The 23989-nt window shown below is 42.4% G+C and overlaps 1 protein-coding gene across 2 annotated transcripts in view; it reads left to right on the top strand.

The window, feature by feature from the left end:
- The window catches only part of rspo2 (R-spondin 2), a 219430-nt gene that overhangs the window by 173986 nt on the left and 21455 nt on the right, over positions 1-23989 (top strand). For both annotated transcript variants that reach the window (XM_068031005.1, XM_068031006.1), the window contains exons 4-5: positions 1769-1912; positions 3058-3246. In XM_068031005.1, the coding sequence (XP_067887106.1) occupies positions 1769-1912; positions 3058-3246 (333 nt within the window). The remainder of the gene's footprint in view (positions 1-1768; positions 1913-3057; positions 3247-23989) is intronic.

Raw genomic sequence — 23989 nt, forward strand, 5'->3', positions numbered from 1 at the left:
CTCTGATGTGGGATGTGGAGCTGTGAAAGCGATTGAGTTGCTGCAGGAAGTTTTGGAAGTCCATTGGGTTTGTACTAGATGTCCATGGGAATTCTATTGCCAGGGTGGAGGGCAGAATTGGAGGTGTGGGCGATAAGTGAGTGTAGATCAGAAGCAGAGTTAATGAAATTCTCCACATCAGAGAGAGCAAGAAGCAGAGGGTGAGGTCAGGGAGGGAGCTCGAATAGGACTCGAACAAAGTGATCCAAATACCCCCCAAAAGACAAGTCATCGCTGGGACTTGTGCAGGTTCCCGTAGTGACCCCTTTTATTTGGGAGATCTTAATGGAGTTGAGAGATGTTCAGGGCGACTAATTAATTCAGCTAGGTGGAAGAGAGAGACTGATTAACTGGGTCAGTATTGAAGGAAGAAGCAGAAGGTTCAGAGTATGGCCTGACGAGTTGTGTTGGGGATCGAAGTGTATGCTGAACATTGGGGAATCAGAAATCATTAGAGGAGGAGTCATGGATATATAGATAGGCAGGGATTGGCTGAGGTGGAAAGGTCGTTGACTTGTGCAGGAACAGTTTGGCGCTGTGCTATCTCCGAATCTTTGGGACAAGTTAGAAGCAAGCTGAGAGCTTGGAGAACAATGAGACTGAAGGGGAGTGGGATGTGATCGGTAGCAGTTTAGGAAATAATCGTTCAGCATTCAGGCGAGTGCCATCTGACAGCAGGATGTTCAGCCCCAGCCAGAGAGAAAGCTTTCTGCAGTATATCAGACCACCTGGGTTAGCAGCTTTCATCGTGTCCAAATTGGATCTCCGAACTATAGTTCAAGGAAGTATCCTAACTCTTGCCAAGCCCCGTTCGCCATCACCCTCTGCGCTCGCTGACCTACATTTAGTTCCAAGTCTGGCATCAACTCTTTTTTTTTAATTCTCACCCTTCTGTTCAAATCCCTCCCCATCTCTAACCTCCTCCAACCCTACAAACCTCTCAAATTTCTACGCTCTGCCAATTCTGGCCTCTTGGGCATCCCCGATTTTCATTGTTCCACCATTGGCAGCCGTGCCTTCAGCTACCTAGGCCCTAAGCTCTGAAATTCCCTCCCTAAACCTCTGTACCTCCCAATCTCCTCCTATTAAGATGCTCCTTAAAAACCTACTTCTTTGACTAAGCTTTTGGTCACCTGCGCTAATATCTCCTCGTGTGTTTTGGTATCAATTTTTTTTAGCGCTGCTTTGGGATGTTTTGCCACACTTAAAGGTGCTGTTTAAATACAAGTTGTTGAATATGGAATTTACCACTCGTGGGTGTACCTACATCACATGGACTGCGGCAGCTCAAGGAGGTGGCTCACCACTACCTTCTGGAGGACAATTAGGGATGGACAGTAAATGCTGGCCGAGCCAGTGACACCCACATCCCATGAAAGAATTAAAATAAGGCTTTTCTTGACGTGAATTGTAATGCCCGTCTTCCTCCTTTTTGGTTTTAAATTGGCATGGTCATAAAAAATTCCAGTCTTGCCTTGCAAGTGTGTTTAATATGATGTAGCAGCAAGCACACAACCCCTTTGCAGAATGGATCATTTTTGATTAAAGCTTGGTAGATGACAGCCGACTGCAGCTGCTTTCTATTTCAGTACCTGGTGATACTTTTCCTTTGTGTTTTTTTTTTGCAAGAAAACCTGCATAATTGAGAGAACTCGCAATGTTCCAGTGAAATTTACACTTCAGAACTAGTGTGCTTTCTAACAAGTTTTTTTTTTTGCTTAATTTACAGGATGTAAAATAGATAATTGTGATACATGTTTCAGCAAAGACTTTTGTACAAAGTGCAAAGCTGGTTTTTACTTGCACAAAGGCCGATGCTTTGAAGAATGTCCTGAAGGGTTTGTACTATTGCAAGACCACATGGAATGTGTGGGTAAGTGATTTCATGTAACACGTCTTACAGAGGGGATGATGTACGTTTCGAGCAGTTGGTTCGATTTAAGATTTATTAATAGCTTGTGTCAAGTCTAATAAATTGAGTTGTTGTGTTTTCTTGAGATTTGTATGTGTGTGCACGCATGTTGCTGCTTTCCTAAACCAGAAAACTAGTGCAAACAGTGGCTGCGGACATTACATGTGTTGTGATTCAATTTCTGCCTTAAGCTGGCAGCAGTGTCAGAAATTTGTACGCAGGATTTGTCCAAAAACAAATGTTTGCAACAGGCAGCATGAACATCTACAACAAATCATTTCACAAATGCATTGAGCTACTAGAGGTCCGAGGTATATAGATCTCCGTCTTGAAAGCTCCAATCGACCCCCAGGATCCACAATTTTTCGGGGGAGACAGTTCCAGATTTCCACTACCCTATGTGTGAAGAAGTGCTTCCTGATTTTGCTCCTGAAATGCCGAGCTCTCAAATTCTGTCCCCTTGTTTTTTCCCTTGCCAGAGGAAATAATGTCTTCGTAACTACCCTATAGATTCCCTAATCACTTTAGACACCTCAGTTGGAGTCCTCCTCAATCCCCTAAACTCAAGGGCGTACAAGCCCACGTTTTTGAAAACTCTCCTTATTTAATCCTGTGAAGTCCTGGTACCATTCTGGTGAATTTGTGCTGCATGCACTCCAAGGCCAATATACCATTCTTGCTTTACACTGCAATGAACTGGATGCAGGAGTCTACATGGGGTCTGGCCAAGGCTCTCTACAACTGAAGCATCGCTTCCTCATGGTTAGTTTTTGCATAATGGAATTTAAACAAATAGTCCCTTTGAAGCTGCTACAATCAACCACCTTTTTGAAGTACATCATAAACGTACTGCCTGAGTGTTCAGCTTTGTATATTATAAGTGATCCCTCATGCAAAAGTGAGAGATCTTGCAGAAGGTTTGGTTGTCTCACACCTGTCCTATCAAGCGTGCAGTACAGACGTAATCTTTTTGTGTTCAGAGGGTTATTGGTTACTGAGCTCAGTGAGTTGCTGTTCAGCTAATTGTCTGAAATGTGTGAGTTGGTGTGATTTTGTTGACTGCATTCAAATCCTAATAAAGTCTGTTGTATTGTGTGTGTGTTCAGAAGGTTGTGAGGTCGGACCATGGAGCAACTGGGGAACATGCATAAAGAACAACAAAACGTGTGGCTACAAATGGGGGCTTGAAACCAGGACACGACAAATCGTGAAAAAGCCAGCAAAGGACACAATACCCTGTCCAACTATTGCAGAATCCAGGAGATGTAAAATGACAAAAAGGCACTGTCCAGGAGGTAAGAGACTACCTGAAAATCTAGGAAGTGTGAAAGCATCTGTACATTGATATTTGAAAATTTGGTGGGAAATGATTGTCAAGACTGCTGAGTGCCATGTATCACATTGGACTGCAATGGTTCAACAAGGTGACTCACTAGCTTCTTGAGGGACAATTTAGGGATCAGCAATAAATGCCAGCCTTGCCAACAATTATGCATATCCTGAGGATTAATTTCTTTAAAAAAAACTTTTTTTTTGTGTATCCATCCAAAATTTAGCAGTTGCTCAGTGCAAAGATATACGATCTTACTGTGCAGTCTTAATTTATTTTTGCTTTTCTGATTATAAGCTGTATGTCCTGGAATTTAGAAGGTTAAGGGGTGATTTGTTTGAAGTTTTCAAGATGCTAAAGGGAACAGATAAGGTTGGGGAGCCTAGTACGAGGGGGCATAGTTTAATTTTTAAAGCCAGATCTTTCAGGAGTGAAATTAGGAAACCCTTCTATACATAAAGAGTGGTAGAAGTTTGGAACTCTCTTCTGCAAATGGCAATTGTTAATTTTAAATCTGAGATTGATAGATGTTTGTTAACCAAAGGTATTAAGGGGTATGGGCAAAGGCAGGCATATGGAGTTAGGTCACAGATCAGCCATGATCTCATTGGCGGAACAGCCTCGAGGGGCTGAATGGCCTCCTCCTGTTCCTATTTGTAACCTTGGAATGAAAGTGTTGCAGTAAAATATGAATCCAATCTCACCACCAAATGTTGCACAGTCTAGAGAACCATCAGTGAAAGAGTTTATCTTTTCTATACTTGGTGGTGTGATCCTAAGGCAAGGTGCTGTGAGCGTTTTATTTTCACAAACCTTTCTGAGCCCAAATTGCACCCAGATAAATCATCTTGTGTGTTTTTGTAGCTTATTCCACAGTGCAATTAAACTTTAGAGGAATTAAATCCTAACAATTTGAAATACAGAATTAATATTGCAGCTTGATTTGTGTGTTGAACAAGTTAAAGACCCATCAGTATGGAATACAATCTTTCTGAAATCTGCTCTTTAGCAATCTGTAAGAGCTTGTTACTTTACAACCCTGGCAATCTATCGATGTGTTACACTGCCTGCACTTATACCTACTAATCCGAATGTTATATTGTACTGCAGGCTTTTTGAAAAAGACTGAGTGGAAAGTTTTGATTGCTCGTTCTTATCTTGAATTTTGTTGTATTACTCTTACTCTTGGTTTCGTACTTTTGCATTGTATCGGAATCGAAGTTGGCTACAGCAATAATTCTGGGTGTTCAGCAGTCAACCTGCCCTGTCACAAGTGGTTTGAAAACTTCTGGTCTGAGCATCCAGGCGGTGGCTGTTTTCCCCAGGGGATCCTCCTCTAATGAGACACATAGTTAAGAACTGTAGCAGTGTGACTTCCCGATCTCTTGCTTCCTCCTGTGTGCTGTTCTCGGTGTGCTGTATGAGGTGGGCAGTTCCCGCCACAGCGGTATTGTAAGAGCAGGAGTAATAAGAACTTATGTTTCGATAGTGCCTTTCACGACTTAGGATGTCTAAGAGTTCTTTACGGCCAATGAAGTACTTTTTGAAGTGTAGTCACTGTTGTAATGTAGGACACGTGGCAGTCAATTTGCACACAGCAAGATCCCACAAACAGCAAAGTGATAATGACCAGAACATCAGTTTTTGTGATGTTGGTTGAAGGATAAATATTGACCAGGACACCGGGGAGAACTCCCCTGCTCCTCTTCAAAATCGTGCCATGGGATCTTGTACATCCACCCAGAGAGGGCCGACGGGGGCATCTGTTTAATGTCTCATCCAAAAAACAGCACCTCAGACAGTGCAGTGCTCCCTCAGTACTGAGGGAATGTCAGCCTGGATTTTCTGCTCAAGTCTTTGAACCCACAGCTGTCTGAATCAGAGGCATGAGTGCTCCCCACTGAACCACGGCTGGCACTACTAGACCAGAATTGGAAGTGGTGCCAGTACAGGTGAGGGTGGATTGAAGGAGAACTGCAGGGAGAAGGGAAGAGTAACCTATGTCCATGAGATGAATGCCAACTTCATAACTTGAAAGAGAGACAACTAGTTAATACCAGGCATCGTTTGATGGACTTCTCTACTCTGTGTGCGATCTGAGTAGAGGCTTGTGTGGTCTGGAGAGAGAGTCTGGCATGCTCTTTAATTTAAATTTTAGCTCAGATGTTACTTCCTACGTTAGTGCTGTGTAACCTGAGCTTAGGCAGAGATCACCGTTCAATACTCTGAGGGCTATAACGATGTGTGATATTTCAAATCACTTTTGTGATCCAAGAGTAACAAACCTTTCCTAAATCTGCAGCAGCAGTTATGTGCAGAGAGCTCCATTGTGACTATCTCCTTACATTGTTGTGAAACAAGATCAGCTTTTTAAATGAAATTCATTTAAAAGGAAGAAATATGTAGGAAATGGACACATGCACATAATTCCTCCTCTTTTGGTTGGCTTTTTAGGGGAGAAATAAAACATGAAATCAGCTGATTATCTGCACAGCCTTAGAAAATCACAACCAAATCTTCGACACACTTTTTTTCTCTCTCTCTCCCTGCCATCCCACTGACACTTTCGATGCAGAGCTTCCAAAATCATCAGCAATTACTTGCATTTATATAGCGCCTTTTCAACATTGTAAAATATCCCCAAGGCCCTTCATGGTAGTGTTTATCAGATGAAATTTGACAGACAAGATATTAGGGGAGATGACCAAAAACTAGGTCAAAGAGGTAGGTTTTAAGGAACATCTTAAAGGAGAGAGAGGCTGAGAGATTTAGGGAGTGAATTCCAGAGTTTAGGACCCAGGCAGCTGAAGGCACGGCCACAAATGGTGAAACGATTAAAATCAGGGATACACTAGAGGCCAGAATTGGAGGAGCGCAGGTGTCTTGAAGGGTTTGAGGCCAGGAGGCGATCAGAGATAGGGAGGAGCAAGGCCATGGAGAGATTTGAAAACTAGAATGAGAATTTAAACAAAACTCCAAGTATAAAGTTTGGAGGCTTGTGCGAATATAAGTTAATTTAACTGGAACACTGTCAAAGATCTACATTAAAGTCTCAGTTAACATCACAAAATTCTCTCCGGTGCCACCTCTCCACAAATACAGGACAAATAATAAGACCGAGATTTTTAATTAGGGACTGTAATCGAATGGTATTATTTATGTAGAAAATACATTTGTATCATAGCACAGAGCCTTTCAAGCAAGTATTAGATGCACACATCAGTATATGTTTTGAATTAGATGACTCATTGGCCCCTTGGAGGTGTGTTCTGTCTGGGAAGGAAACCCGCCTGTGTTTTCTGGTGTTTGGTGCTGGATGGAGAATTAACCTCTTCTGTTTTAAAAAAAAGGTTGAGTGGCCAACGTTTTATTGCTGTGCATTGAACTTTTCTCCTGTGTTTATTAGCCGTGCTTGTCCGGAGGGGTGGGTGGGAGGAATTGAATGACTATTAGATACTGTCAGCCGATAAGTTTTATTTTTAATTTCTAGATCTCTATCTAATCAACGACATTGCAGAAATGAGGTTGGAATGCTCAGCACACAATCGTGCTGCAGTTTTTCCTTAATCTGATGACCCAACTTAATTTGATAATTCTCCATAGGAATGATTATATGTGGCCTAGTCAATGGCTCGATGTGACCAGCTTGCAGCAAAGTTGAGCCCCATTGAATTAAAGTGCTGTTAGTTTGACATGATGGTTTCGGTAACTACGTTGTAACTGAAAATCCAGCCAGCTGTGTATACTGATCGTCATGCCAGTTGCATTTATAAAACTATTTTTGTGTCTGTTTTGCGCAGTGTTTGACAGTAACTGTTGGACTAAACTTGGATTATAGAAGCGCATGTCAGAAGGCAGTAGCTGTGCGATGTGCTTGTGAATGCTATGTATTGTAGGAGTCAGTCTGGCCCCATAACCATTAATGTACCTGTGCAGCCTTCACCCTCTCCTTTGTAGCACTAATTCCAATGTCTGTTTTAGGGTTTTTTCTGTTGAGAATTTCTTCGATGTGTTGGCATACTAAGGTATTGCATTTCTGATGAAAGTTAACATCTGCACATATTTATCAAAAAATCTGGTTCAATTTAATCATAAGTGGATGTTACAGAAACTCACTAAAGAACTAGATATTTGATAAGAGTGTGTGATATTTTAGTCAGCTGTGGCTCAGTGGGTAGCACTTATGCCTTGAGTTAGAAGGTTGTGAGTTCAAAGCCCACTCTGCAGATTTGAGCACAAACTCTAGGTTGGCACTGCTAAAGGTGCTGTCTGTTGAATGAGATGTTTAAACTGTCTGTCCTCTTGGGTGGATGTAAAAGATCCTGTAGCACTTTTGAAGGGGAGTTCAAACCTGTATCCTGGGCAATATTTATCCCTTAACCAACATCATTTTATGGGAGCTTGCTGTGCACAATTTGACTGCATTACAACAGTGACTACTTTACAGAAAATGAAATACTTTTGAAAAGAGCTTTGGGACACCCTGAGGTTGTGAAAGGTGCTGTATAAATGCAATTTATTTCTTTTGCATTTTTCTTTTTTCTCTGCTTTCTTTTTCTCTTTCATTGATACTTGTGACATGTTTGCCACTCTTTGAGAGAAAGCCTCTGAATTTAATTTACAGATGGTGATCTTTACTCCTTTCACTAAAAGAATCAATTGCTGCTTCAAACAGTGTGCGATATTGGATGGACTGCATTGCATCTAATGTAAAATGTCCTACATGACAATGGGAAGGGTAGGATTAAAACTTATCTGTACAGACTCCACCATTGCCGCTTGCCCCTTAGTAAGTTTGATCTCCTCCCAAAAAAACTAGTAACTTTTAAATCTGGATCAGTGCTGCCAAGGCATTGGCAAATGCTGGCTGTTATTTCTGTATCCTTTAATGCAAATCTTGCACTTTTTCTTGCAAATATTTGGGCTTAAGCAGGTTTTTCCCTCTTTCTCGCATTAAGAGAAATGGAACAATCCATTTTGTCTCTGCATTTGAGTCTTCATTGTGACAGGATTTTTTTCAGTCGATTGGTGTGTGACACATCATAAACTCCTCCTCACCTGCTGGTAGTCTGCATGGGTGCTGAACCCAAATTACATATACCATTTTCATGCTATTATTAAGTTTTCTGGAAATAATCCGAATTGACTTTATAAACAGTGTTGTATACAGGAGCGCGGAAATATAACTGGATACGTTTTGTTTGCAGAATGAAAGAACTTGCATTTCTCTAGTGCCTTGCACAAAGCTCAGCATGTTCCAAAGGGTTTTGCTATCAATCACTGCATATTTTGAAGTGCAGTCACTGTTGTAATGCAAGAAATGTGGCAGCCCATTTGCGCGCAGCAAGCTCCCACAAACAGTAATGTGGTAAATGACCAAATAATCTGCTTTAGTGATGTTGCTTGAGGGATAAAAATTGACCAGGACACCAGGGTGAACTCCTCTGCTCCACTTCTTAATCTTTTATGCCTACTTGGGAGGACAGGCAGGGCCTCGCTTTCATCCGAAATACGGCACCTCCGATGGTGCAACACTCCCTCAATATTGCACTGGAGTGCCAGCCTGGAGTTGCTGGAATGCAACTTGCTGACTGAGTCGAAAGCACTACCCACTGAGCCAGAGCTGAGGTTAAACTCTCTGTCCAACTGTACAACCAGATCCTGGACAAACATCTTGGAGCCCGGTTGGATTGTGACAAGTGTCTCTGTGGCTTTGCAAAGGTTGTAGTTAATTGCCTTGCTAAAGCTTGCTGCATTACTTCAACCTTTGTCACTCATCACTAGCTCTCTGCACAGGCCACAGAGTAAAATGCAAATCTTTGGAGAGAAAAACTGGTCATCAAATCAATTCCTGTTCAATAGCTTCTGAATGGGTTATTCTGCAGGACGGTGAAGGTTTTGTGCTTTGCTGTAATTTTGAGCAATTGCAGGATTATTTACGTATTCTATTATAGCCTCTTTGAGTGCTTTTATTTTTGTAGAAGCTGCAAATGCCGCTCACTGTTTATTTTGGACAGTGCCGAGTATCTTTTGGGTCTGATCGGGTCAGATTGCTTCTTGTCCCAGGTTTGAAATGTTCATCACCTTACCTCAGATAATGAAATGTACTTGCTTTGCTTTAAAGTTCAAAAGGTTTTTCAAAGTAATAAATGCATAAAACTAAAGCTTTCAGTTTATAATCTTAGACTTGGGATAGAGAGGGATTTGTGCAATATCTCACCTGCATCACCCGTGTTGTACCACATAGAGGTGCAAATGAAGCTTGAAAATGCAAGATCTAAAAGCCAAAATGTTAGAATAAGTGAAAAGAGGTCTATCTTTTAACTGTTTGTTTTGGTAACATGGCACACATGCTATGGCTTTTCAAAGATTTGTCTGAGTCTTCCACATGTTGACTACTTAAAGTGAACAGATCAAGGAGAAGGATAGCATAATGAAAGCCTAACTGGGGCAGAGTGCTATCCACTTACATTCCTAACCTGCAGTTAAACCTTTTCCTCAATTGCTGCAGTCCTTCAACATGCCTTTTAAGCAGGAGACTGACCATATATTTAATTTGTGTATCCATGTAATTTAGGCCATACTTTCAAAGTCCCATCGCTCTGCAACAGTTAGCCCACGCGTCTGTGGTCTCGCCACAGCCAGTAACGGTAATTAATACTGTCGGAGTATAGGGGTGGGCTGCTTGGTACAGACCACTGTCTTCACACAGATGACTTTGGCCAAAGCCCCTTAAGCCTTTGGACAACTTAGTGCTTATTAAAACTTTTCCGTTCTCTCCATTCCAGGCAGTCCTTTTTGTAAGCGGAGGCTGCTTTAATGTTGGGCAATGCTTGCAGTTCGCAAGTTTTTTTTGTACCTTTCTTAATTATGTATTGGGGAGGGGGGTGAATTCCAGCCAATTGACGTCATGGGATCAGTCCTGCCACACACTGGTGGCGGGGCTATATTTGCAATATCATGGCGTTGTCGTACCATGTTCTGAGTTTTGATCTCTGGGATCAAAGATTTGCTTTCGGCCTTGATGGCATTTTGAGCTATTTTCGGATGCTGGGTGGCTCTCTGTGGGCTGAATTTGGGCCATTTTGACCCAGTACCTACTCCATGTCCATCTGCAACAGCAGATGAGAGTAGATGAAATGAAGGGAAACTGAGATCTCCTGTGAGCTTCGACTGGGGATGGTTTGGGACATTGATGGGCCATTTCAGGCCCCTTTCTCCTTGCCTTAATTAAATTTAAATGCATAACTGTTGAATCTTGTGACTAACGTTTTCTTAAATCTGAGCTTTTCTAAAGGTGCTGCCTGAACAGGTTTGACGCAGCTTCAAGTCCCTATATTTGTAACACCAGGCAATGAGAATATAACCAGGGAGATCTCGCACACGATAGATGTGCAGAATTTGGCAAAGCAATCACTTTATGGTCGGTTGTCAAGAGGAAATATCTGCATGTAATACAAGTCTCATTATTTGCTTACGAATGAATGGGAAATGCCAGAATAATTCTGTAACTGCAAAAATGTTCAGGCATGATTGAAGCTGAAATTAGGTTTGAATTTTTATCAGGGGTGGGGGGAGACGAGTGAAGATGCAGTTTCCACAGAATGCCAGCACATGAGGCCACTATTTGTTTTATAGTGATTGAATTGTGCTTTTATCACTTGGGATTGAGATTGTTACCAGAGTTTTGTGGGTCGTATTCCCCTTTTTTAAAAAAAAAAGCAAGTCATTCGCATAACTAAGTGATGCAAAACTAAATAGTATTGAACTTTTATATTGTAATACGTAATCAGGCAAAGCACTTCCCCTCCCCCACAACGGCCTAAAAACAAATCTGGATCAGAACCTTTTGGCTCAGATTTCAATATCTGCAGTGAATAGTGACACTCATCGTTGACCTTGAAGAAAGTTGCCCATCAAGATCTAATGACCTCTGGTGTGAGTTTTCCCTTTCCGACATCCATTTGAATCTGGCACCAAGTCAAGGGGATCTCCAGACATCCAGCAACAGTGCTGTCCTCAAGCAGGGTAAGCAGCCAGTCACGTTGAAGTATTCTCACAGACAGAAAATGAGGAAGTAAAAAGCATTGATTAGCCTTCACTTTTGCAGAGAGTGAAATAAATGATTGGGACATACACATTAAAAGCTGAAGTATCATAAACTTTTAAAACCAATTATATTTAAAAAGCTTGGAATTATTGGAATGAGAAAAATGACATTATACAGTGACGCAGTGGTTAGCACCGCAGCCTCACAGCTCCAGCAACCCAGGTACTGCCTGTAGGGAGTTTGCAAGTTCTCCCTGTGACCGCGTGGGTTTCTTCTGGGTGCTCTGGTTTCCTCCCACAGGCCAAAGACTTGTAGGTTGATAGGTAAATTGGCCATTGTAAATTGCCCCTAGTGTAGGTAGGTGGTAGGAGAATTGAGGGAAGGTGGGGATGGGAGAGGGAAATGGGATTAATGTAGGATTAGTATAAATGGGTGGTTGATGGTCGGCACGGACTCAGTGGGCCGAAAGGCCTGTTTCGGTGCTGTATCTCTCTATGACTCTATAAAATCAGTTCTTTTGGGCCAGAAAGTTCCTTTAGCAGTTGTTATTTCTTAGTATGCCATTAAAACTCAGTTACATATGGGTAACAAGGTATAACTTTGAAGTAAGACTAATATGGTAAAAGGGCAACCTTTCATCAGTTCAGTGATTTCTAATTGATTGCAGTCCACAGGGACTTCAACAGCGCACTATGTGAGAAGTGTAGAATCACTGACAGCAACTTCTGGATTTCCACGTTTAATTGCGCATGTGTGGACTCCGGAAGTTGCTGTCCATTTCAGAGGAGTAATGACAGCGAACACTAACCATTTCACCGTCGTCACCACAGCATAATCCAGGTCTTTGTCTCTGTTCAGTTTTAGCTGAGTTACTCCTATGACTCCTGTGACATCACAATGATGCCATAGTCTTCTCTCAAGCATTTTTCTTGTGTGTTTTTTTTCTGTTTCCACACAGTCTGCTATATCCTGTACGTTCATCGACATGTCATTTCCCATGACAGCACATCTTTTCACTTGTTGTGTGTGGCCTGTTTCCAGGGACCTGGAGGAAACTGCAGCATGATTTTTCTATCCAAAATTCGATTATAATTCATTTAAAATTATCTACAGAGCTTTCTGTATCTGAGAATTGTGATTTTGCATTTAAAAAGCTGTAAACATGGCAATGGGAGAGGGTGAGAATGTGGAAGCTACTTTTGCAGCAAGTTCACGGAAAGCAATTTTGAAGATGCAATGGTAAGGTAAGTAATATGATTTCCCTTTGTGTCTCCGAAGATCCTAGCTGGTCTGTGTGCAATGGCCGATGTTAGTTTCACTGTAACTTCCATCAGGAGGAGCTTGTGTGAGGGTTGCATGCTCGATCACTCCTTTGGAGCCCAGACTTAGACCTTCAGTGCTAATAATAGCCAATCCAGACCAATGCTGCATTCGACGTGGTTAATACACTGATAATTAGTCATCTTCCCATTTCTAATTAAGGGTCCACTAATCAAGATCTTTTAATCATAAATATCTAATCTTTAATGACTCTTTGATGTTTTAATAGGCTTCACAAACTATTTTGTTTCATGTAACATGATTTTTTTTTTCCGTCCGTGCCCAACACGTGCGGCACAGTGGCGCAGTGGTTAGCACCGCAGCCTCACAGCTCCAGTGACCCGGGTTCAATTCCGGGTACTGCCTGTGTGGAGTTTGCAAGTTCTCCCTGTGTCTGCGTGGGTTTCCTCCGGGTGCTCCGGTTTCCTCCCACATGCCAAAGACTTGCAGGTTGGTAGGTAAATTGGCCATTATAAATTGCCCCTAGTATAGGTAGGTGGTAGGGAAATATAGGGACAGGTGGGGATGTGGTAGGAATATGGGATTAGTGTAGGATTAGTATAAATGGGTGGTTGATGGTCGGCACAGACTCAGTGGGCCGAAGGGCCTGTTTCAGTGCTGTATCTCTAAACTAAACAACTGAGTAAGTTCAAGACAGAGATCGATAGATTTCTAGTTCCTAATGACATCAAGGAATATGGGGATAGTGCGGGAATATGGAACCGAGGTAGATGATCAGCCATGATCTAGAATGGCGGAGCAGGCTCGATGGGCTGAATGGCCTACTCCTGTTACTATGTGCAAAGACTTCTGACTTGGGAACTGCTTGGCAATGTCCTCGACCATTTCCCAGCCTTGTTGGATTAAAATGAGAGGTTCTAATTAGTAGAGAAATAGCCATTTTATTCATTACTTAAAAGAGCTATCAACATAAATTTAATGGAGATCTTTAACTAGAAAAGCAAAGAGCATAGCCTGGGAAGTTTGACCATTTTCCAATTGAGTCACAACCTGTAGTTTTACGGTTTCTTGAAATGGCAACTTCTCCAATTAGGCCCAAACAACATTAAGAGCATAGCCTGCAGTTAATGTTGTTTGGGCCTAATTGGAGAAGTTGCCATTTCAAGAAACCGTAAAACTACAGGTTGTGACTCAATTGGAAAATGGTCAAACTTCCCTTGTAATTAATACTGCATGCTGTTGAGGTGCAGTAACCTACCATTGGATTTTGGTGACCTGTATCTATTTGGGGCATTTCCAGTTGGGTGTTGAGTAAGGGGATCTGCTCCTTACAAGCCTGTCTCAGCCACAGAGTGAGAAATTATGATTTGCAGTGGGGAGGATTGTGCTGTACCTGCCATTGGTTTAAGGCTGTGTAAACTCACTTCATATGAGATTTGCAGCCAAATGACGAGGTGTTGCTTTTCATCTGCTTTTGCTTTGAGATACAAGTACAGTAAAGGCTTTGTTATCTGGCATGCATCGGAACAGAGGGTCGTACTACCGAGGCAATAGTTTTAATTTTAAGAGAAATGATTACAGGCAAAGAACAAGAAGATTCACAATACAATATCTTGAGGCAGTAAAGATGCATAGAATTCTTGAAACTTCATGTGTAAATTACACTAAAGCACTAGATGTAGGTGATTGGGGGTGGTGGTGGTATATTGTGATACTGCATAAGCACAGCGACACAATGAGATGGACTGCCTGCAGCGCCACTAAGGTGACTATCGGCAGCATCACTTAACTAGAGCACAGTAATGCCCAGAACAATCGGCTGCACCCGGGGAAAACTCGGCATTGGGAGACAAACCTCGGAAGATTTCGGAAATTCCAACTAATGGAACTTTCCAGTTGGTAAAGTGCCAAATAGCAAAGCTTTTACTGTAATCTGGGTGATTATATGGCTTGAACAATTGTGCAACCCTGGGCATAAATTAGTTCAGGGGCTAATCACAATATACCCAAGTCTTCTCCCATCTCTTACAGCAATCTATCAAACTTGCTGCCCATAAAAACAGGCCACGCCCCAACTCTCCAAAGCGAATCCTCCAGTCGTACTTCAAGGGTGTCTCAACATTGCCGAACCTTTTATATAAATCACTGGGTAGGCCTCAGCTGGAGGATTGGGGCCAATTCTGGGCATCCCACTTTAGGAAGGATGTCAAGGCCTTGGAGAGGGTGCAGAGGAGATTTAGCAGAATGTTACCAGGGATGAGGGACTTCAATTATGCGGGGAGACTGGAGAAGCTGAGATTGTTCTCCTTGGAGCAGAGAAAGCTAAGGGAAGACTTAATAGAGGTGTTCAAAATTTATGTAGGGTTTTGATAGTAAAAGTCAATAATGAGGCATTCTATCCACTGGCAGGAAGGTCAGTAACCAGATATTTTAAGATAATTGGCACAAGAGTCCGAGGAGCAGTGAGTTGTTGCAATCTGGAATGTGCTGCCTGAAAGGGTGGTGGAAGCAGATTCAATAGTAGACTTTTGAAAGGGAATTGGATAAATACTTGAAGGGGGGAGTAAAAAAATCACAGGGCAGTGGGATGTGGGACTAACTGGATAGATCTACCAAAGAGCAGGCATAAGCATGATGGGCGTCTCCTGTGCTGTATCACACTATGATTGCAACCAGACGTACTGGAGCCGTGTGAAAGAAAGTAATTCTTCTGTTTTATTGTAATTTATTGAGTGTTTTCATATATTTTTTAATCCTGGCTGAGACCTGCTGCGTATTTCCTTTTTCTTGGAATGCATTTTCCTGGCAAACTAAAAATTTAACACAAAAAATTGGAACAGCTTCCTGATTTCAGGGTCTTAAACATCCTGTGCCCTGATGTGCATGAATGATAGTTCAATGAGTTGGAACATAAATTTTCAGACTTAAAGAAGAACTATATGGTGTGTTGGGCCCTGATTGTTCACACTGATTTTATGACCATTTTAAGGCTGGGTTCTAATTTGGTTGAGTGGGTACTTGGGCTTTTGTGAAAGGGTTGTGACATTGAGCATACTTTTGGGTCTAACTCTGGGTAGCACGCAAAAGGGAATCGCTTCATTCCCTACCACTGTCTGCTCAACTGAGCTTCTGCAGGGTACCAGTAACTATTTATTTTGAGGTGCTCCATAACTTGTAAGGTTTTTAAAAATTATTTCTCTCTCTCTCTCTCCACCGCCCCCCTCCCCCTCCCCACCCCAACTCCAGCACGTTCAGGGGATGTAGAGATACAGTGTGAGTTGCATATCTCCAGAACTTGTTGCTCAGTATTATGCTGCTCCACAGTTTGCTTGACACAAACACCCTCTCGCCCTCAGTGTCCCCGTTTATTTTTAGGAACTTGCTGGATTTACATATTAGTTTCACTTTAAACTCACTGCGGAAAGTTAAAGCTGATAATTAACCGTGTAAGAACCCCTTTTTTTTTTACAATGTGATAATTGTTCATACAATGCCAGTCAACCTCTCTGACCCAGAAAGGGAACAATTGAAACTGTTCAGTCAGTGGTAAATTGATCTCACAGATTTTCAAAGTTTTTTTAAAATTTAAAGTGCTTTTCCTATTTTTCCTTTCTATCTCTTTTCCTCAATCCAGTCTATCTTTCCCTCTCTTTTAACCCCCAAAGATGGGCAGGTTGGAACAGGTGGGATGTTTCTTAAGAATCTAGAGCCCCGACTCATCCTGGCTCCAACCTGAAACTTTAGCTGTTTCTCTCTCCACAGAGGCCGACAGACCTGATGAGTATTTCTGGCATTTTTTGTTTTTATTTCAGATTTCCAGCATCTGCAGAATTTTGTTGGTATTTTACATTATAACTGCTTTGCTCTGATGTCACGGCTACACTTTACATGCATAGAGCCTCCAAGTTTTACTCTTGCTGGTAGATTGCAGTTATAGCCCTGGAATCAAGAAAAGTATTAAAAATGTCACTATTTCTTGGTTTGTGAAGTCAGATGGCAGATCACTGAAATCAAAATGAAACCAGAGTGTGATCTCTGACACTTTGGTAAATAATTGGTCAGATGGATAATGGCAGTTTCACGGGAATATAAAGAGGAGGATTATGTTCATTGTATTTTGAAGATGGGACATGTTTTTCGGGTATTTTTTGCCCCTCTACTTCCTGCTTTCCTGAACTTTCTGATATGTATTTTGATTCTGTCAATGCTGGAGGGCCTTCAGTACCTGAGCTGAGTGCTCACCATGCACACACACCAGATGCTGTGAGTTGACAGGATATTTGGGGAGGGAAAGCAAGGTTAGAAATGGGAGATAGTGTGCAATCTTGTCTCCTGTATGTAAAAATGTAACTGTGACGTCGGAGCAAGGTAATTATAGAGTAAATGCAGCTTTGGTTGCAGCCAGAATCCAGTGTTGGGATTCCACTAGATATGGCAAAGAGTGCAGAACCTGGCTGACAGGAGCGGCAAATCTCCGCTTCACAGAAACGTTAGTGTTCATTTGAAGCAGTTTTGGATTTGCATTGACAATAAACTTGTGTTCACGTAATATCAACAGTGAACAGGAAGGAGATGCTTGCCTTGGAAAGGGTGCAATAAAGTGTCTTTAGATTGATTTCTGGAACGAAAAGACCTGTGCTCCGAAGAGAGATTGAGTAGAATGAGCCGGTACTCTCTGGAGCTTAATAGATTGAAAGGTGATCTTATTGAAACTTATAAGATTCTGAGAGGGTTGATGCTGATTCCCCTGGCTGGAGAATCAAGAACACCGGATCATAGTGTCGGGACAGGGGGGTCAACCATTTAGGACTGAGAAGAGGAGGAATTTCTCCACTGAGTGGTGTGAATCTTTTTGGAATTCTCTATCCCAGAGAAGGCCGGATGCTCAGTCATTGGGTATATTGAAGACTGAGATAGGTTAATTGCCTTAGCGCCCCTCAAAAAAAAATCAATCTAAGGATAGGGCAGGAAAGTGGAGTTAATGATCTCATGAGCCATGACATCATTGAATGGCAGAGCAGGCTCGAGGGGCCAAATGTCCTACTTCTAGACCTATTCCTTTCTTCTGTCCCCAGCTGTGACTCCTGACTGTCTCTTCCTTAGTCTTGAACTCTGTCTTTTGCTTGCTCTCGCTTGCAATTTTTATCTCTCTCCCTTTTTTCTCTTTCCCCCTCTCTCATTCTCTATCATGCTCTCACAATTTCTCTTTCTCTCCCACTCTCGTGCTCAGAATCTGTTTCCCTCTGTGTCCCCACCCTTTTAGTCTTTCTCTTGGGTTTTTTCTTTCCTCGATCTCCAAGTCTGGGTCACAGAAGTGAATTCAAAGCCTGTACGGTTGCCTGTCATCTTCCTGGGCCACTGGGATCGGTATTGTGACACATGATGCATTTACCTGTTCTGTCAGAGCCATAGTCCTCATCAGTTATTCTTTCCACTACTAAATGCAAAGGGTGATCTGTTCCCAATGGACTAAAATGCCAGCAAGGTTTTGATACATTCAGGAAAGGAAAAAGAAAAAAAAAAGAGACTTTCATTGCAAAAGTGCTTTTCACAACCACAAGACATCCCAAAGCACTTTACAGCCAATGAAGCAGTTTTTGAGGTTTTGTCACTGTTGCAGTGCAGGGACCGAGGCAAACATTTTGCACACAGCAATTTCCCCCAAGTAGCAAAGTGATAATGAATAGATAATCTATTTTGGGGTATTTGATTGAGGGCTAAATAACAGCACTTCCCTGTTCTTTGAAATAGAGCTGTGGGATCTTCTGCGTCCACCCGAGAGAGAAGACAAGGTCTCGATTGACCGTCTCATCTGAAAGACGACACCTTTGACAGTGCAGCACTCCCTCAGTACTGCACTGGGAGTATCAGCCTGGATTTTTATGCTAAAGTCTCTGGAGTGGGACTTGAACCCACAACTTTCTGATTTGGAGGCAGGAGTGTTACCCACCAAGCCATGGCTGGAGGGGGAATTGAGCAAGAAAATATGAAACACAGAATTCTTTAAATACTTGGATTGGAAAGTAGAAATATTCTTTGACCCACTAATATGCCAAACAATGGAGCCGGGGAACTGGCTGTACTCTTTTTGGTATAGGATCTGGGTGTGCTGGCATTAATGGTATAATGCAGGGTTGTCAAACATATGGCCCGCCAAAGGTTTCCATCCGGTCTGCGGATGTAAACTCTATCTGGGGCCATTCCTCATCCTCCCCAGGGGTCCATGAATGGAGATGAGAAATTTCGCATTGTCAGACCGGTTTTTAAAAAAGATTGCAAGTCAGTTTCATAGCTGACATATCCTGTCATCGGGAGCAGCAGTTTCTGAACTTTGGACAGATTCGGGGTTTTCCGGCAGCCTTTTTTAAAAAAAACAACTCCGAATCTGTCCAAAGTTCAGAAAGTGCTGCTCCCGATGACAGGATCTGTTAGCTGCGAAACTGACTTGCAATTTTAAAAAACTGATCAACCATCTGCTGAGCGCTCCTGCTCTCTGCAACTGTCAGAGAGAGGGAGAGAGAGTGAGAGAGTGTGGGAAAGGGGGAACAGAGGTAGAGAAAGGGGATGGGGGGGGTGGTGGGCAGAGAGAGAGAGGGGGTGAGTGATCAAGATCACTCCTGATGGAATGACATCTATCCAGAATACTCTGCATCACTACAACAAGTGTGTAGGCAAACACAAGAACGCAAGGAATAGGAGCAGGAGTAGACCATATGGCCCATCAGCTCTGCCATTCATTACAATCTGGCTGATCTTGGGCTTGAATTCCACTTTCCTGCCCACTCCCCATATCCCTTGATTCCCTGCAAGACCAAAAATCTATGTCCTTGAAAAACAGGCAATTGAGTAGCATAAAAATATCATCCTTGAACATAGGAACAGCAGTAGGCCATTCAATACGATCATGGCTGATCATCCACTTCAATGCCATTTTCCCCACACTATCCACATATCCCCTTATGTCATTTGTATTCAGAAATCTGTCAATCTCTGCTTTAAACATACTCAATGACTGAGCTTCCACAGCTCTCTGGGGTAGAGAATTCCAAAGATTCACAACCCTCCGAGTAAAGACATTTTTCCTCATCTCTGTCCTAAGTGGATTCCCCCTTATTTTGAAATTGTGTCCCCTGGTTTTAGACTTCCCAGCCAGGGGAAACATCTTAGATGCATCTACCCTGTCTATCCCTTTAAGTATTTTGTAGGTTTCAATGAAATCATCTCTCATTCTGCGAAACTCTCGAGAATACAGGCCCAGTTTCCCCAATCTCTCTTCATGGGACAGTCCCGCCATCCTGGGAACAAGTCTGGTGAACCTTTGTTGCACTCCCTCAATGGCAATAATATCCTTCCTAAGGTAAGGGCACCAAAACTGCACACAGTACTCCATGTACAAGGTGCGGTCTAACCAAGGTTCTATTCAATTGAAGCAAGACTTCGCTACTCCTGTACTCAAATCCTCTTGCAATAAAGGCTGACATACCATTAGCCTTCTTACTTGCTTGCTGTACCTGCATGTTAGCTTTCAGTGACTTATTGACAAGGACACTGAGGTCCCTTTGTACATCTACACTTTCTAATTTCTTTCGATTTAAGAAATATCCTGCACATCTATTTCTCCTACCAAAGTGGATAACCTCACATTTTTCCACATTATATTCCATCTGCCACGTTCTTGCCCACTCATGAAGTCTGTTCAATTCCCCTTGAAGCCACTTTGCATCTTCCTCACAACACACTTTCCCACCTAATTTTGCGTCATCTGCTAACTTAGAAATATTACATTTGGTCCCCACATCCAAATCATTGACATATATTGTGAGCAGCTGGGGCCCAAGCACTGATCCCTGTGGTACCCCACTAGTCACAGCCTGCCAATGCGAGAATGACCCACTTATTCCTACTCTCTGCCTGTGAACCAATCCTTAATCCATGCCAGTATATTACCTCCTATCCCATGTGCTTTAATTTTGCTAACCAACCTCCTGTGGGGGACTTTATCAAAAGCCTTCTGGAAATCCAAGTATACCATGTCCACCGACTCCCCTTTATCAATTCTGTTAGTAACATCCTCAAAAAACTCCAACTGGTTTGTCAAACATGATTTCCCATTCATAAATCCATGTTGACTATGCCCAATCAGATCATTATTATCCAAGTGTCCATTTATCACATCCTTTAGAATAGATTCTAGTATTTTCCCAGTGATTGATGTAAGGCTATCAGATCTATAATTCGTTGTTTTCTCTCTCCCTCCCTTCTTAAATAGTGGGGTGACATTTGCTACCTTCCAATCTGCAGGAACCACTCCAGAATCTATAGAATTTTTAAAAGATGATTACTAATGCATCCACTAATCTCCATAGCTATCTCTTCCAACACTCTGGGATGTAGAATGTTAAACAGGCAGATGTCCAGTCACTAAAATGAGGAAGCTGATGACAATCTCTGATCCACAACTGTTTTTATTGGCAGTTCATTGTTCAGTCCAAACATCAGTTCCCACTCTTTCCTTATTGACTAACTCTCTGTCCAGAGGCAAACCAATTGGGCAAAAACCCAGCCCTTAAATACAAAACTATAATGAGCATAACCTGCTCTCTATTAGCACTGAAGTGAGTCCTGTTAAATTAAAGGGACCAGCATTTTCAATATTGTTAGAGAATGTCAGGTCCTGTGGACTTATCAACCTTCAGCCCCATTAATTTCTCCAATACAATCTTCTTACTAATACTAATTTCGTTCAATTCATCATTTTCCCTAATCCCTTGGATCTCTAATTCTGGGAGATTTCTTGTATCTTCCTCAGTGAAAACAGACACAAAGTAATCATTTAGCTTCTCTGTCCCCATTATAAATTCTCCTGACTGTGCCTGTAATGGACCCACATTTGTCTTAGCCAAATGTTTCCTTTTTACGTACCTATGGAGGCTTTTACAGTCTGTTTTTATATTTTTTGCTAGTTTGCATTCATATTCTATTCTCCCTTTCTTTATGAGTTTCTTGGTCCTCCCTTGCTGTATTCTAAAATCCTCCCAATCCTCCGGTTTATTACTATTTCTGGCAACTTTATAGGCCTTTTCTTTTAATCATGTACAATCCTTAACTTCCTTTGTTATCCATGATTGACTGCCTTTACTTTCGGGGTTTTTGTGCCTTGAAGGAATGTATAGTTGCTGTAAATTCTGCAGTATTTCTTAAAGACTATCCATTGCCTATGTACTGTCACACATTTTAATGTATTTTCCCAATCCACCTCAGCCAATTTGCCCCTCATACCTTCATAATTTCCTTTTGTTCAAATTTAACACCCTGGCTTCAGATTGAACGACCTCACTTTCAAACATAATGTAAAATTCTATCATATTATGATCACTCATCCCTAAAGATTCTTTGACAACAAGATTATTCATTAGCCCTTTCTCATTACATAATACTAGATCTAAAATAGCCTGTTCTCTTGTTGGTTCCTCAACATACTGCTCTAGAAAACTATCCGAGCACACTCCAGAAACTCCCCCACCGCATCAGTGCTCATTATGTTTACTGAGTCTATATGCACATTGAAATCACCCATGATTAATGTATTAACCATGCTACAAGCTTTTCTAATCTCCTGATTAATACCATGTCCCACACTACCACTACTGTTTGGTGGCCTATAAACAACTCCTACCAATGTTTGCTGCCTCTTGCTGTTTCTTAGCTCCACCCAAACTGATTCCACATTTTGTTCTTCCAACCTGAGATCCTCCCTAACTAATGTACTGATCCCATCCCTCATTATCAGCGCAACATCACCGCCTTTTCCTTTTTGCCTGTCCTTTGTAAATGTCAAATATCCTTGAATATTCAGTTCCCAGTCTTGGTCACCCTGTAGCCACGTTTCTGTTATGGCAATTAGATCATACCCACTTACCTCTATTTGAGCCTTTAAATCATCATACCTTATTGAAAATGCTGTGTGCATTCTGGTAGAGTGCCCTTAACCTTGCCTTCTTCACATTCTGCATTCTAAGCCTAGTTGATGCTCAACTTTGTTTCTCCTGTCTTCTAATGTCACTTGCTACTTTTCTGCCTCCTGTTATCCGCTTTGCTTCCTTCCAATTTGAGCTACTTCTCAGGTTCCCATCCCCCTGACAAGCTAGTTTAAACCCTCGCCAACAGCACTAGAAAATTCTCCCTGCGAGGATGTTAGTTCCGATCCTATTGAGGTGTAGCCCGTCCATCTTGTACAGGTCCCAACTGCCCCAGAACTAGTCCCAATGCCTCAGAAACCTGATGCCCTCCCTCCTACACCAGTTCTCCAGCCACATGTTCAATCCTCCTATTCCTATGCTCACTAGCACGTGGCACGGGGTGTAATCCTGAGATTACTGCTTTGGAGATCCTGCTTTTTAATTTCCTTCCTAACTCCTTAAAATCTGCTTTCAGGACCTCATCCCTCTTCCTTCCTATGGTCATTGGTACCAATGTGGACCACGACCGCTGGCTGTTCACCCTCCCCCAGAAGGATGTCCTGCAGCTGCTCCATGACATCCTTGACCCTGGCACCAGGGAGACAACACACTATCCTGGAGTCATGTTTACTGCCGCAGAAATGCCTGTCTGATCCCCTGATCATTGAATCCCCTGTCACTATTGCTCTTCCGCTCTTCTTCCTTCCCTCCTGTGCAGCTGAGCCACCCATGGTGCCACGGACTTTGCTCTAGCTGCACTCCTCCGAGGTACTATTGCTCTCACTAGTATCCAAAATAGAAAACTGATTAGCAAGAAAGATGGACTCAGGGGACTCCTGTACTGCCTGTCTGGTTCTGTTAGACTGCCTGGCGGTCGGTCATTCCCTCTTTGCCTGCATGCTCCTAACCTGCGTCGTGACCACCTCCCTAAACGTGTTATCCATGTCGTCCTCTGCCTTGCGGAAGTACAACAGTGACTCCAGCCGCCGCTCGAGTTCCGAAACCCAGAGCTCGAGCTTCTGCAGCCGGTGACACCTCCTGCAGACATGTTCGTCTAGGGCACATGGAGTGTCCATAACTTCTCACATACTGCAGGATGTACATTCCACTTGGCTAAGCTGACCTGCCATAACATAACTTAAAAAATTTCTTATTACAATGAGAAATAAAATAACTTACCAGTTACTCACCAATCAGCTTCTTCCCCTGTACTGAAGAGGGAGGCAGCTTCTGGAGGCTGAAAAAAGGTAGAGGAAAGAAAGAAAGGAACCCCTCCCTCATGCACAAAACTCCCACTTTACACTGTGCACTCAAATTTATTTTTTTTCTTAATTTATAGTTCCCCTCCTTCTTAAACTCCCTCACTTACCAAACTCCCTGCTTCACACTCTGTGCTCTCCAGCAGCACTCAGTATTAG

Source organism: Heterodontus francisci, chromosome 5, assembly GCF_036365525.1.
Source record: "Heterodontus francisci isolate sHetFra1 chromosome 5, sHetFra1.hap1, whole genome shotgun sequence".
In the NCBI taxonomy this organism is placed as follows: Eukaryota; Metazoa; Chordata; class Chondrichthyes; order Heterodontiformes; family Heterodontidae; genus Heterodontus; species Heterodontus francisci.